This window comes from Salmo salar, chromosome ssa04, assembly GCF_905237065.1.
Source record: "Salmo salar chromosome ssa04, Ssal_v3.1, whole genome shotgun sequence".
In the NCBI taxonomy this organism is placed as follows: Eukaryota; Metazoa; Chordata; class Actinopteri; order Salmoniformes; family Salmonidae; genus Salmo; species Salmo salar.
In genome coordinates this window covers 29,734,422-29,748,353 of record NC_059445.1, presented here as the reverse complement: position 1 = coordinate 29,748,353, position 13,932 = coordinate 29,734,422, and the positions used below count along the sequence as shown (strand labels likewise).

Below are 13,932 nucleotides of genomic sequence, written 5' to 3'. Positions count from 1 at the left end.
TGTACCTAACCATAAACATTAATGCCTTTCTTTAAAATCAATACACAAGTATATATTTTTAAACCTGCATATTTAGTTAATATTGCCTGCTAACATGAATTTCTTATAACTAGGGAAGTTGTGTCACTTCTCTTGCGTTCTGTGCAAGGAGTCGGGGTATATACAGCAGTTTGGGCCGCCTGGCTCATTGCGAACTGTGTGAAGTCCATTTATTCCTAACAAAGGCCAGAATTGTACATAATTATGACATAACGTTGAAGGTTGTGCAATGTAACAGGAATATTTAGACTTAGGGATGCCACCCGTTAGATAAAATACGGAAGGTTCCGTATTTCACTGAAATAATTAACGTTTCGTTTTCGAAATGATAGTTTCCGGATTCGACCATATTAATGCCCAAAGGCTCGTATTTGTGTGTGTTATAATTAAGTCTATTATTTGATAGAGCAGTCTGACTGAGCGATGGTAGGCAGCAGCAGGCTCGTAAGCATTCATTCAAACAGCACCTTCGTGCGTTTGCCAGCAGCTCTTCGCAATTCTTCAAGCATTGCGCTGTTTATGACTTCAAGCCTATCAACCCCCGAGATTAGGCTGGTGTTACCGATGTGAAATGGCTAGCTAGTTAGCCGGATGCGCGCTAATAGCGTTTCAAACGTCACTCGCTCTGAGACTTGGGAGTGGTTGTTCCCCTTGCTCTACATGGGTAACGCTGCTTCGAGGGTGGCTGTTGTCGATGTGTTCCTGGTTCGAGCCCAGGTAGGAGCGAGGAGAGGGACAGAAGCTATACTTTTACACTGGCAATATTAAAGGGCCTATAAGAACATCCAATAGTCAAAGGTAAATGACGTATAGAGAGAAATAGTCCTATAATAACTACAACCTAAAACTTCTTACCTGGGAATATTGAAGACTCATGTTAAAAGGAACCACCAGCTTTCATATGTTCTCATGTTCTGAGCAGGGAACTTAAACGTTAGCTTTTTTACATGGCACATATTGCACTTTTACTTTCTTCAACACTTTGTTTTTGCATTATTTAAACCAAATTGAACATGTTTCATTATTTATTTGAGGCTAAATTGATAGTATTTATGTATTATATTAAGCTAAAATAAGTGTTCATTCAGTATTGTTGTAAATGTCACTATTACAAATAAACAAAAAAAATCGGCTGATTAATCGGTAGCGGCTTTTTTTTGGGGTCCTCCAATAATCGGTATCGGCGTTGAAAAATCATAATCGGTCGACCTCTAGTGCAGACTCTAGCCTTTTGGGGGACTGGTTGGTTTCAGTTCCATTAAACTACATGGTATCAAATAAAATGTTATTTGTCACATGCTTTGTAAACAGTGATATGCTTACTTATGGGTACTTTTTTTTACAATGCTGAGTTAAAGATAAAAAATAAAAATTAAATGAATAGAAATAGTGACATGAGGAATAAATACACAGTGAATAACGAGTAAAAAATAACATGGCTCTATACAGGGAGTGCTAGTACCGAGTCGATGTGCAAGGGTACAATTTAATTGTGGTATCTATGTACATATAGGTAGGGGTAAAGTGACTAGGCAACAGGATAGGTGATTGGCGTCAGTATGCGTGTGATACGTACGAACATTAAACGTACCTATGTACGTACATACATACATACATACATACATACATACATACATACATACATACATACATACATACATACATACATACATACATACATACATACATACATACATACATACATACACAAATGTGTGTGTCCTTTTGGAATTATCTGGATTTCTGCATAAATTTGTCATTAAAATTAGATCTGATCTTCATCTGTCACAACAACAGACAAACACAGTCTGCTTAAACTAATAACACACATTTATTGTATTTTTCTTGTCTACATTGAATACATAATTTAAACATTCACAGTGTAGGTTTGAAAAGGTATGTGATCCCCAAGGCTAATGACTTCTCCAAAAGATAATTGGAGTCAGCTAACCTGGAGTATAATCATTGAGGTGAGATTGGAGATGTTGGTCAGAGCTGCCCTGTCCTAGAAAAACACTCACAAAATGTGAGTTTGCTATTCACAAGAAGCATTGCCTGAACCATGCCTCGAACAAAAGAGTTCTCAGAAGACCCAAGATTAAGAATTGTCGACTTGCATAAAGCTGGAAAGGGTTATAAAAGTATCTCTAAAAGCCTTGATTGTCTATAAATGGAGAAAGTTTAGCAGTGTTGTTACTCTCCCTATGAGTGGCCGTCCTGCAAAGATGACTGCAAGAGCACAGCGCAGAATGCTCAATGAGGTTAAGAAGAATCTTAGTGTCAGCTAAAGACTTAAAGAAATCTCTGGAGCATGCTAACATCTCTGTTGACGAGTCTATGATATGTAAAACACTAAACAAGACGGGTGTTCATGGGAGGACACCACGGAAGAAGCCACTGTTGTCCAAAAAAAACATTGCTGCAGGTCTGAAGTTTGCAAAAGAGCATATGGATGTTCCACAGCGCTATTGGCAAAATATTCTGAGGACAGATGAAACTGAAGTTGAGTTGCTTGGAAGGAACACAACACCTATGTGTGGAGAAAAAGGCACAGCACACCTTCATCAACCTCATCCCAACTGTGAAGTATGGTGAAGGGAGCATCATGGTTTGGAGCTGCTCAGTCCAATGATGCTGTGACACACCGCCCCAGACCATGACGGACCCTCCACCTCCAAATGGTGTTGATGTGAGCCATGACCAGCCTTTTAAAGCATTTCATGGCTATAGATTTGAGTGCTACGGGGCGATAGTAATTTAGGTAGGTTACCTTGGCCTTCTTGGGCATGAGGACTAGTGCTCGGCTTGAATCAAGCTGGTATTACAGACTGGGTGAGGGATAGGTTGAAAATAGACCGCTGCGCCACTTGGGAGCCCTAAGGTACACACCACAATGTAAGAGGCGTCACTATAGTCCCTAGTTCGAATCCAGGCTGAATCACATCCGGCCATGATTGGGAGTCCCATAGGGCGGTGCACGTTGTCGTCCTGGTTTGGCCATCATTGTAATTTAAGAATTTGTTCTTAACTGGCTTGCCTAGTTAAATAAAGGTTAAATAACATGTGCATGTCAGTGAACACTGGCCAGCTGGTCATCATTGCAACATAATGTAAAATATTACATTTCTAAGTTTTAATTTGTTCTCTTTGAGTAAGCAACTTTCCGGATGAAAGAAACACTTACTATTTCAGTTTCATAGATGTTTATTTTACCATGAGCTTTTTCCACTCTTGGTGTTTCATTAAGTTTGCTGTTGGCTACTCTTTGTCATGTGGCCATTGGTATGACCATGTTTAATAATAGTCCTGTCTGAGATAGCTGACACCAGTCAAAGCTGCATCACATGTCCCTATATCCCTTTCCATTGTCATTAAATGCATTATTGACACCTCTGTGGTGGCTGTCATCCATATGTACTCTACCTAGATATTTCAGCTAGTGTCAGCCTAAATGGCAGCACATCTATTACTATTGTCATTATGTGTCCTTGAGACGACAGTCAGGAAGGAGGCTGTCAGTCCTATTGTCCCTAAGGACTTTCCTTAGTCTTACCTGGATCGGTAGAGTGGCACAAAAGAATACGATCAAAAATAGGATGTAGGGAATCATTGCAAATAAAAACATTTATTGAAGTTGATGTCTCACATGACATGTTGCATTACATCTCAAGTTGCATTACTGGAGCTAAACAACTCACCCTCACTCATCTCCACAATCAATAAGGGCTCTGAGGACATCCTGTATTCGCAATGTTGCAGCTACTCCCTTCAGGAAGAAGGCACAGAGTTCCCAAAGTGAGGACTTCTCTAGAGCTACAGTGATTTCAGAAAGTATTCATACCCCTTGACTTATTCCACATTTTGTTGTGTTAAGGGCTGTTAGATGACCGTATTACCGCAACACCAGCGGTCACGAGTCATGACGGCAGTCAAATTCCACGTGACCCTTTAGTCACTGTACTTCGGCTTCTCCAAGCTCTGATGCTGCTGATGGTCATTAGTAGCTGTCATGACGTTGGCCTCTTTTGGTACAATTTTGTGATACTCAGAAGAGACAATATAGCCATATTACCATAAAACTGTTTATATAATAGACTCAGTTTAAGACTTGCCTCATATGGGTGTATGGAATGTATTAATAAGAATAAAGCTTTTGTAAGACATTGAGATGCTATGTACTGATGTAATGTGATAGAATTGTATTTCTGTAACCAAATCTAACTCACTCATAGGCACGCCCCAGGGACATATACAGGACCAGGCGTCATTTGACCAGCCTGTTCGATGGGCACTATAAAACACTCCCTGATTTACATTTCTCCCGACCAGGCCTACACTCTATGGCCAGAGGTTTGACCATCCAATTCCTCTACTGAAAGTGAACCATACCACGTGGTTAACTTTTAGACTATTGATACCGACAGAATAAGAACAAGTCTTTGATATTAATTATTAGTCTGCAGCTAAGTAAATTATATCATCGAACGCGAAGACCAACGAAACCACCATTCTATGACGACATTAATGAATGTCGCTCTGAAAGATCCATTCAGAGAGAGAGAGAGAGAACACACACTCTCCAACAGAACCGAACTCTCCAACAAAGAACGACGACACACTAACCGTAAATATATATTGATTGCAATTGTTCCCGAATGAGTGAGCCTTCAATTGTAATATTAATGAACTCTGTGTAAACTTCTCAGCTGACCATTTATGACCCATTGTTCAACAGGCCGACCAGCCTGTTTAGCCCACAAGGGCACATTCCGATACCAATCCTTTGTGACAATAATTACTGTTTTTCTGTTAATTACTTAGTGTAGTAAATAAATGATTTTAAGACAATTGATGTATGGATGATTTTAGTAAAGACTGGGTTCGTGCAGATACAACAATTTACGACGTTTTGGAATGAGACTGGACTAGAGGTAAATACACCATTTAAACTTAAGAAGATAATCGACCTATACTATAATAGAATATAATATTATAGTACAGGAAAGTTATATTAGGAAAATTATAGCTTTGTAATCTGAATATTCTCCTTGGTGCCCCGACCTCCTAGTTAATTACAATTAAACGATTAATCAGTTTAATCGCGTGATAATAATTACAGGGAGCTAATTGATAAACATATCTTCAGTTTAATGGTACCCCCAAAGACACGACAGCCTACCAAACTTGCAAACTGCCTGGTACTTAGCACTCGATTGTCCCTCTAATCACTCTGACATCAATGCAAATGTCTCAAATCTAATCAAACAATTCATGAGATCCCATTAGCTCATGTTGCGCAGGCTATGCAATTGCATGAGAAAACAGAGTGATGTCCTCTAAAAAGAGGAGGATCCCATCAACTTTCTATAGGCTAGGCCTACTATATTTATTTATTTATTTATTTATCAACTTTCCTAATATTAAGCACATTGCTTCTCTTTTCAACAGGAGTATAGCCTACCTGGCTGGCATGAAAATAAACAACGGTAAAAGCGTCCTCCATTTGCTATTTAAGTGCATGTTTTGAGACCGGTGCATGATAATGGTCCATTCTAAATCAAAATAGGTTTCACACATACAGTACCAGTCAAAAGTTTGGACACCTACTCATTCCATGGTTTTTCACTATTATTGTAGAATAATAGTGAAGACATCAAAACTATGAAATAAGACATATGGAATCATGTAGTAACCAAAAAAGTCTTAAATAAATCCAAATATAAAATATATTTGAGATTCTTCAAAGTAGCCACCATTTGCCTTGATGACAGTATTGCAAAGTCTTGGCATTCTCTCAACCAGCTTCATGAGGTAATCACCTGCAGAGCATTTCAATTAACAGGTGGCCTTGTTAAAAGTTCATTTGTGGAATTTCTTTCCTTCATGAGTTTGAGTCAATCAGTTGTGTTGTGACAAGGTAGGGGGTATACAGAATATAGCCTTATTTGGTCAAATACCATATGGCAAGAACAGCTCAAATAAGTGAAGAGAAACAATAGTCCATTACTTTAAGACATGAAGGTCAGTCAATCTGGAAAATTTCAAGAACTTTGAAAGTTTCTTCAAGTCGTAAAAACCATCTATGATGGAACTGGCTCTCATGAGGACCGCCACCCAGAGTTGTCTCTGCTGCAGAGGATAAGTTCATTAGAGTTACCTGCACCTCAGATTGCAGCCCAAATAAATGCTTCACAGAGTTCAAGTAACAGACACATCTCAACATCAACTGTTCAGAGGAGACTGCGTGAATCAGGCATTCGTGGTCGAATTGCTGCATAGAAACTACTCCTAAAGGACACCAATAATAATAAGAGACTTGCTTGGGCCAAGAAACACGAGCAATGGACATTAGACCGGTGGAGTCCAAATTTGAGATTTTTGGTTCCAACCGCCGTGTCTTTGTGAGACGCAGAATAGATGAACGGATGATCTCCGCATGTGTGGTTCCCACCGTGAAGCATGGAGGAGGAGGTGTGGGGGTACTTTGCTGATGACACTGTCTGTGATTTATTTAGAATTCAAGTCACATTTAACCAGCATTGCTACCACAGCATTCTGCAGTAATACGCCATCCCATCTGGTTTGCGCTTAGTGGGACTATAATTTGTTTTTCAACAGGACAATGACCCAAAACACACCTCCAGGCTGTAAGGGCTATTTGACCAAGAAGGAGAGTGATGGAGTGCTGCATCAGATGACCTGGCCTCCACAATCACCCGACCTCAACCCAATTGGGATGAGTTGGACCTCAGAGTGAAATGAAAGCAGCCAACAAGTGCTCAGCGTATGTGGGAACTCCTTCAAGACTGTTGGAAAAGCATTCCTCATGAAGCTGGTTTAGTGAATGCCAAGAGTGCAAAACTGTCATCAAGGCAAATAAATGGTGGCTACTTTAAGGAATCTAAAATGTATTTAGATTTGTTTTAACACACTTTTTTGGTTACTACATGATTCCATATGTGTTATTTCATGTCTTCACTATTATTCTAAGATGTAGAAAATAGTGAAAATAAAGAAAAACCCTAAAATCAGTAGGTGTGTCAACTTTTTACTTGTACTGTATAAATAAAAAATGTAAACCTATATAATGTTGTGGATCAGTCCCCAGCCATTTAAACATTGTAACTGTTTTAACAACACCATTGGCCTCATGGTGAAATCACTGAGTGCTTTCCTTCTTCTCTGGCAACTGAGTTAGGAAGGACGCCTGTATCTTTGTAGTGACTGGGTGTATTGATACACACTCCAAAGGGAAATTAGTAACTTCACCATGCTCAAAGGGATAGTCAATATTCAAAAATTATTATTTTTACCCATCTACTAATAGGTGCCAGCTTCATCCCACTTTTATCTGAAGCTAAGCAGGGTTGGTCCTGGTCTGTCTCAGGATTTGAGACTAGATGTTGCTGGAAGTGGTGTTGGAGGGCCAGTAGGAGGCACTCTTTCCTCTGGTCTAAAAAAATACATTAAAAATAAATTAAAAAAAACACTTAGGGGTGTTGACCTCGGTGGCCTGGCTAAATTCCCAATACCATCATGGCCACCTAATCATTCCCAGCTTCCAATTGGCTCATTCATCCCCCCCCTCCTCTCCCCTGTAACCTTTCCCCATGTCATTGCTATAAATGAGAATGTGTTCTCAGTCAACTTACCTGGTAAAATAAGGGTTAAATTAATGCAAATAAAAGGTGCCCTTTGCGACGCATTGAAAAACCTCTCTGGACTTTGGTTGAATCTGCGTTTTGAAATTCACTGATGTTGAATACTTTTCTAATGACATTTCAGCTTTTCAGTTTGAATTAATTTGTAAAAAATTCTAATAGCATAATTCCACTTTGACATTATGGGGTGTGTGTGTGGGCCAGTGACAATCAGAATTGTATCCATTTTAAATGCAGGCTGTAACAAAAAATGTGGAAAAAGTCAAGGAGTGTGAGTACTTTCTGAAGGCACTGTTTGTCCTTCTTTGTAACCAAAGCCATCACGTCGCTGAAATCCAGCCTGGCCTGGGCTTGCACTTTACTGAACATTTTTTACCTACCATTGCACACTGCATTTTGATCCAGTGCGTTTGGATTGATGTGAAGTGTTTCCTGTGTTGGTGGTTTTGGACGGGTATCCTGGCTAAATTGTCCGACATCAAAATAAAGGACTTTTCAAATCCTCAGATAAATTGCATCTATTTGAATCTTCAATATACAGCTGTTTTTGTTATTTTATACTGTTTTTCTGTTTGTGCACTATACTCCCATGTCGCACTCTTCCCAGTGCTCAATCACATTCTAAATAAGCAGATGCAGCTTTGCCAATATGTTTTGCTCTGTGGTCATATAGTTATCTTTGCTTTCCAGGTCAAGGTTCAAAGTGGTCATCGGCATCTTGTCCGGGATCACCACTGGTTTGGCCTTCGTTAAGCCCGTCGTCAACTCGGTGTCTCTGATGACTCTGGGTATCCCCTGCACCGTTCTGCTCATTACCGAGCTCAAAAGGTGAGAATGATTCAGTTTTACTTCAACAGGTGGGTTATTAAGAACAAACACCGACAAATATCACATGCAATAGACTAGCTGGTACATCCTGTTGCAGAACTGGGACCAAGTCGCTATTATTCGAGTCACAAGCAAAACTTAAGTCACAAGATCCATCTCACGTCGAGTCCCAAGTAGAACAGGTCGAGTCAATTTCCCGTTCCCAGCCCGTCCCCACAGGAGGCCTCTTGGTAGGCCGTCATTGTATATAAGAATTTGTTCTTAACTGACTTGCCTAGTTAAATGAATAAATGTCCAAGTCGTGCATTCTAAGAGCAAGTCAATTTGAGCCGAGCAAAGTTTTTTTCAAGTCATGTCTGAAGTCAAGTAAAAATAAAATCTATACATGCGATGACTTGTTCAACTACAAATCTTTCTCTATTTATTGAGGCTACCAGACAGCCGTTTTCAATATTTTGTCAACAACACATTTTGATTATGTAATTGTAAAATGGGGACCTTGTAGCAGTTGTAAGGGCATGAAATCAGCAGAAGGCAAGACAGGTTGTTGTGAAAGTGCTATATCATACAAAATATACAAGTAGATTTACCAAATATACACGGGCAATTAGCCCAAAAGAAATAGGACAGGTTAAGCCTGATACAGAGGCTATCTGAACGGACACCGGTAGAGGGCAAGACTGCAAAGCCTCCCCTTGGGAGACCGAATTGCTATTTCCTAAGCATTTATACATGGAACAATAATTTGCGTTTCACTAGCGACTCTGCCACAAAATGAGTGACAAAACGTTACAAAACATGGCCAGATAATTTCAAGTCATCAGTCTCAAGTCATAGTCAAGTCTCCAGTTATTTTATTTTCTATCAAGTCGAGTCTCAAGTCATCAAATTTGTGACTTTAGTCCAAGTCAGGTGACTTGAGTCCACAAATCTGTCCTATTGTATGGGGCCTACAGCTAGTTGAGTTTGCTGTCTAGCTAAATTAGGCTTGAGAAGCCTCCACAGATTAAATCATTTATGAATCCATTAAATAACAGATAGCACATTGACATTGAGTCATTAGTTCTCTCTGAGGGGCCTTAGGCCTAAAGTATATGTAGAAACCAGGGTTGTGGTCAAGTCCATTTCAGGAAGAGAATTGAAATGTAATTAATTAATTAATTAATTGGAAAGAAATCTTCTGGATATGAATGTCAATTCATCTCCTGAATTGGAATGTAATGGATCTGTATGAAAGAATGCACCCTCAAATGTAAGGATTATATTTTTATAAAAGACTTTGTGGCCTGTTGCTGAGTGAATGTGAAATGGATAATACTCCAGGCGTCTGAATGTTTTGAAAGTTGTATCTAATGAGGCAGCCACAAGGTGTGTTTGGGTGTGTGTCCACATGCGATAGTGGACGTGTGTGGGTGTGCACGCGAAAGCCGCAAAGTTGAGCCTCAGGGATAATGTCTTCCTCTCACTCGCATTGAAAATAGCGATTCGCCTCACTTTGCTGATTCTACATCCAAACCTTATCTCAGTTAATATGATTTAGTGTTGTGTAAGCATCAACAATTCCTGGTGCTTTACAAAAGTGATGAGTGTAATGTTATAGTGATGTCACAAGTTTCATGGCAAGTAAGCAACACATGAAGTGGACTCAATTTCCCAGGGAAAAGAGTTGTCACCCAGAGGCACGTTTTTATTTCTAAACTAGACACACAATATGTGACCTAAAACAGGTTGTTAAAGGACCATGGAGTTCAGTCTGCTTCTTGTTTCATGATACTGGTATCGTGACAACACTTTGTTGTAGTGTAGTAATTTTCAACCAGTAATGGGAAACAGTCAAAGTGTTAAAAGTACATTTCTAAATAATTTTTTTCTCTAAGATCAGAGTGTAGTAGCAGTTAACACACAGAAAACCATTTAGACAGAAAACAAGTTAGTCACATTTTGGAGGGTCCACATTTTTGACTATGGTTATGTGTCACCTATTTTGCATTGTGTTACTTTGAGTCTTTTCAATAGTGTGTTGCTGTCAATGTTGAAGGAAATAACATTCTTCCAAATAGCAGCACAAAGGGCCATTCCTGTCGTGTGCGCGTATCGGTTTGTGTATATGCACCTGTGTGGAAGTGGGTGCATGATGTTTTTTCCTTTTCCTACAAGACTTGACTCACTTAAAGCATTTAGCCTTGATTCATCCATTGTTCTACTTGTTTCTAATTCTTGACATACCTCACACGGCCAGTCATTGATATTGTTGTTTTGTTTTCGTAGTTCTGCTAAGTGGATGAGAGTTCCTGCAGGAGACCCTATAAAACATGGCCTGCTGCCTTCTAGTACATCACAATTGATTTTGTAACTCCGTTAACATTTCCCTCTAGTTTATCAACTGAGCCCAATAGCTTAGCATCTTACCCACTCTCATTGCACTAAAACAGTTAGCGCTCTCATGTCAAACGCTAAGTGCATTTTTTTTATTAACAATTTGAAGTCATTGTTCAGCATGAAGGACTTGTCATAACTCTCCTGTGACGATCTGAAGGATCAGGTTACGGGGGTCCGCTCTACAGCGTGCTCTCTCTCATAGAGTGGGAAGTCGACTGTTTTATGGTCGGTCATAAAATGCGCTGCCCCTATGCTCTGTAGTGTTTGAGATTGGAATGTAAACTGTGGAACACAGAGAGACCTTTGGACATCAAAAGTTTGAATAATTAAACAATGTTTCTACTTTTGAGAATGTGGGAACGGTCCGTGGACACTTAGGGGACAGTTTTATGACGAGTGCTTTTCATTTGGTGATCTCATGAAGGACAGGAAACACACAACTGTATCTCTTAAAGTGTACATTTCCCAGCTGTCAGGTTTACATCTAAATATTGTGAAACGTATGTGATTAAACATGAAACTATTTGTGAAAAGATGTAATGTGATGTTAACCTTCTAAATGAGGGTATGGATTTTTATATAAAGATTAACTAGTCGGTTGCCACACCCCCATGAGCCCAGACATCACATTAGGCGTCATAGAACCTCCCCTTCTTCTACAGAGTATAAAACCCACTTCCTACAAAATATACATTAAGTCAGGGAACGCCGGGATGGAGTCCACACATTCGAATGGCTACAATTCTATAGGCCACGGAGACCATACCGCGTGTAGTGTTGGCAACACGGCTGGAAATGGTTAATCTCTGAGACTATCAAACAGCATAAGAGCAAATCCTAGACGTAGAATTACTAGTCTGTAGCTAGAAATGACGTAAACCTAGGACGAGAATACCCACAACCACCGAAACATCTAATCTAAGAACATGTTACGCCTGACGTATCCATTACAACAGACACTATCCAGAGCCACGGAGAAAACTACAACCACGAAGGACATTGTGACTTCTGGGGAAGTTAACCAGAGACTCTGAATTGACCACGATTCCAATAGAGAAGACAATAATGACATACGGGCGTAAATATATACATTGCAAATGTTCTTGAATGAGTGGCCGTTCATGTGCAAAGGATTAGCATTTCAATGAATATAATTATCAACTGTGTGTAGTGAATCCATTTTGTCTTTCTTTGCCGCTCTTTCTCAGTCCCCACCTCTTTCCTTTGTCTACCAAGCCATCATATTGGCTTCGTCAGCTAGAGACTTTTTCTTTGTATCATGTAGTAACCCAAGTATCTACTGTTTGTTTGTTTGTTATGTAATTCTGTGTGGTTAGTTAGTAAATAAATAATTAAGCCAATTTTGTATATCGCTGATTCATGATTTAGGCTAGGGTTCGTGCAGATATCTAAGGGGTTGCGACATTCAGTATTGAGAACTGATGAAGTAATAATTTATTAATAGAAGACTGTAATATTAAAATATCTGAAGAGTTATATTCGGAAAATTATAACTCTAAAACTCTAATTTTCCGTGGTGCCCTGACTTCCTAGTTAATTAATGTTAACATGATTAGTTTAATCACTTAATAATTAAACCTAGAGAACTGATTTGATATAAATAAGTCTTCACATTTAATGATAGTGACAGACATGACAGACTCATCTGTTATTTACGCAATACATTTCAAACCAATTATGGGGCTTTTTCATTATCTTGCTAAGTGGGTGAATTTTACATTTTTAAATCACTGTTAATGCATGGTTTGTGTTCTACGTATGTTTTATCATAGAGCCCAGTTTAGAATGGCCTCATCCTGAACTAAAGGAACATATAGGATCTCTGACTATTCCTGGTTTTAATTTCAGGGAAGCACTTGAAAAGGGAACCATTTAATATATGTGCTGTATCTTGCTTTGCTTCTATTATCTTTGTCTTCCTTATTATACCTTGGGGTGAGAGTAACTTCATCAGACAGACAGACTAAATAAGGGATACAAAGTATATTGAAAGCAGGTGCTTGCACACAGGTGTGGAATTATCATCTCCTCATGTTTAGTGTATAGAAATGCTGGGCAGACCCAGTTGCCCATTTTATTTTGGCTACCATGGCTAGAAGAGATCTCGGTGACTTTAAAAGAGGGTTGATTGTTGGGGCACGTTTGGCAAGAGCTTCAGTGACAAAGACTGCTCAACTTGCTGATGTTTCACTATGTCACCAGATCTCAACCAAATTGGACACTTATGGGACATTCTGGAGCGGCACCTAAGACCAGCATTTTTCACCACCATCAACAAAGCACCAAATAATGGAATTTCTCGTGGAAGGATGGTGTTGCATCCCTCCAATAGAGTTCCAGAGACTTGTAGAATCTATTCCATTGGAGATTAGTCTTTTGTCTGTATTAATTGATTGGTACCTGTGTCGCTAGCAGGTGGGTCATCCACGAAATGAGTCCGTTTGTCACGCCCTGACCATAGAGAGCCCTCGGGGTTCTCTATGGTGTTTTAGGTCCGTGACTAGGGGGTATTATATTTCTGTGTTTGTGTGTGTGTGTGTGTGTGTGTGTGTGTGTGGTTCCCAATTAGAGGCAGCTGATAATCGTTACCTCTAATTGGGATATTGTTTTGTATGAGTGCCTATGTGCGCTACGTATTTCACGATCGTTATATCTTTGTTGTTTTGGAAGTTTCACTATCATTAAAATGTGAAACTCTACTCACGCTGCGCCTTGGTCCAATTATTCATATGACGGTCGTGAAACCGTTTTGATATTTTAAGTAGAGATTGTGCACCAATATTGCATTTTAAAAGCCTGTTAAATTAAATGAAGTGCCCTTTTAAAATTCAATAAATCACATTTTTTATATGAACAAGGCAACAGTAAACATGTCGTCCCCCATGATTATCCATTATATTGACCAGATGCTCAAGTCGCTCTAACAATGAAAAGACATTTCTTAAAAAATGGAAGACAGTTAGCCTGGGTACCAGTCTCTTCAGCTGGTTAGAGTGTTGGGCCA

General features: G+C 39.4%; 1 protein-coding gene across 1 annotated transcript in view; it reads left to right on the top strand.

Moving 5' to 3' along the window:
- The window catches only part of LOC106602712 (alkaline ceramidase 2), a 46,542-nt gene that overhangs the window by 22,716 nt on the left and 9,894 nt on the right, over nt 1-13,932 (top strand). The window contains exon 4 of the mRNA XM_014195512.2: nt 8,391-8,528. Within this exon, the coding sequence (XP_014050987.1) occupies nt 8,391-8,528 (138 nt within the window). The remainder of the gene's footprint in view (nt 1-8,390; nt 8,529-13,932) is intronic.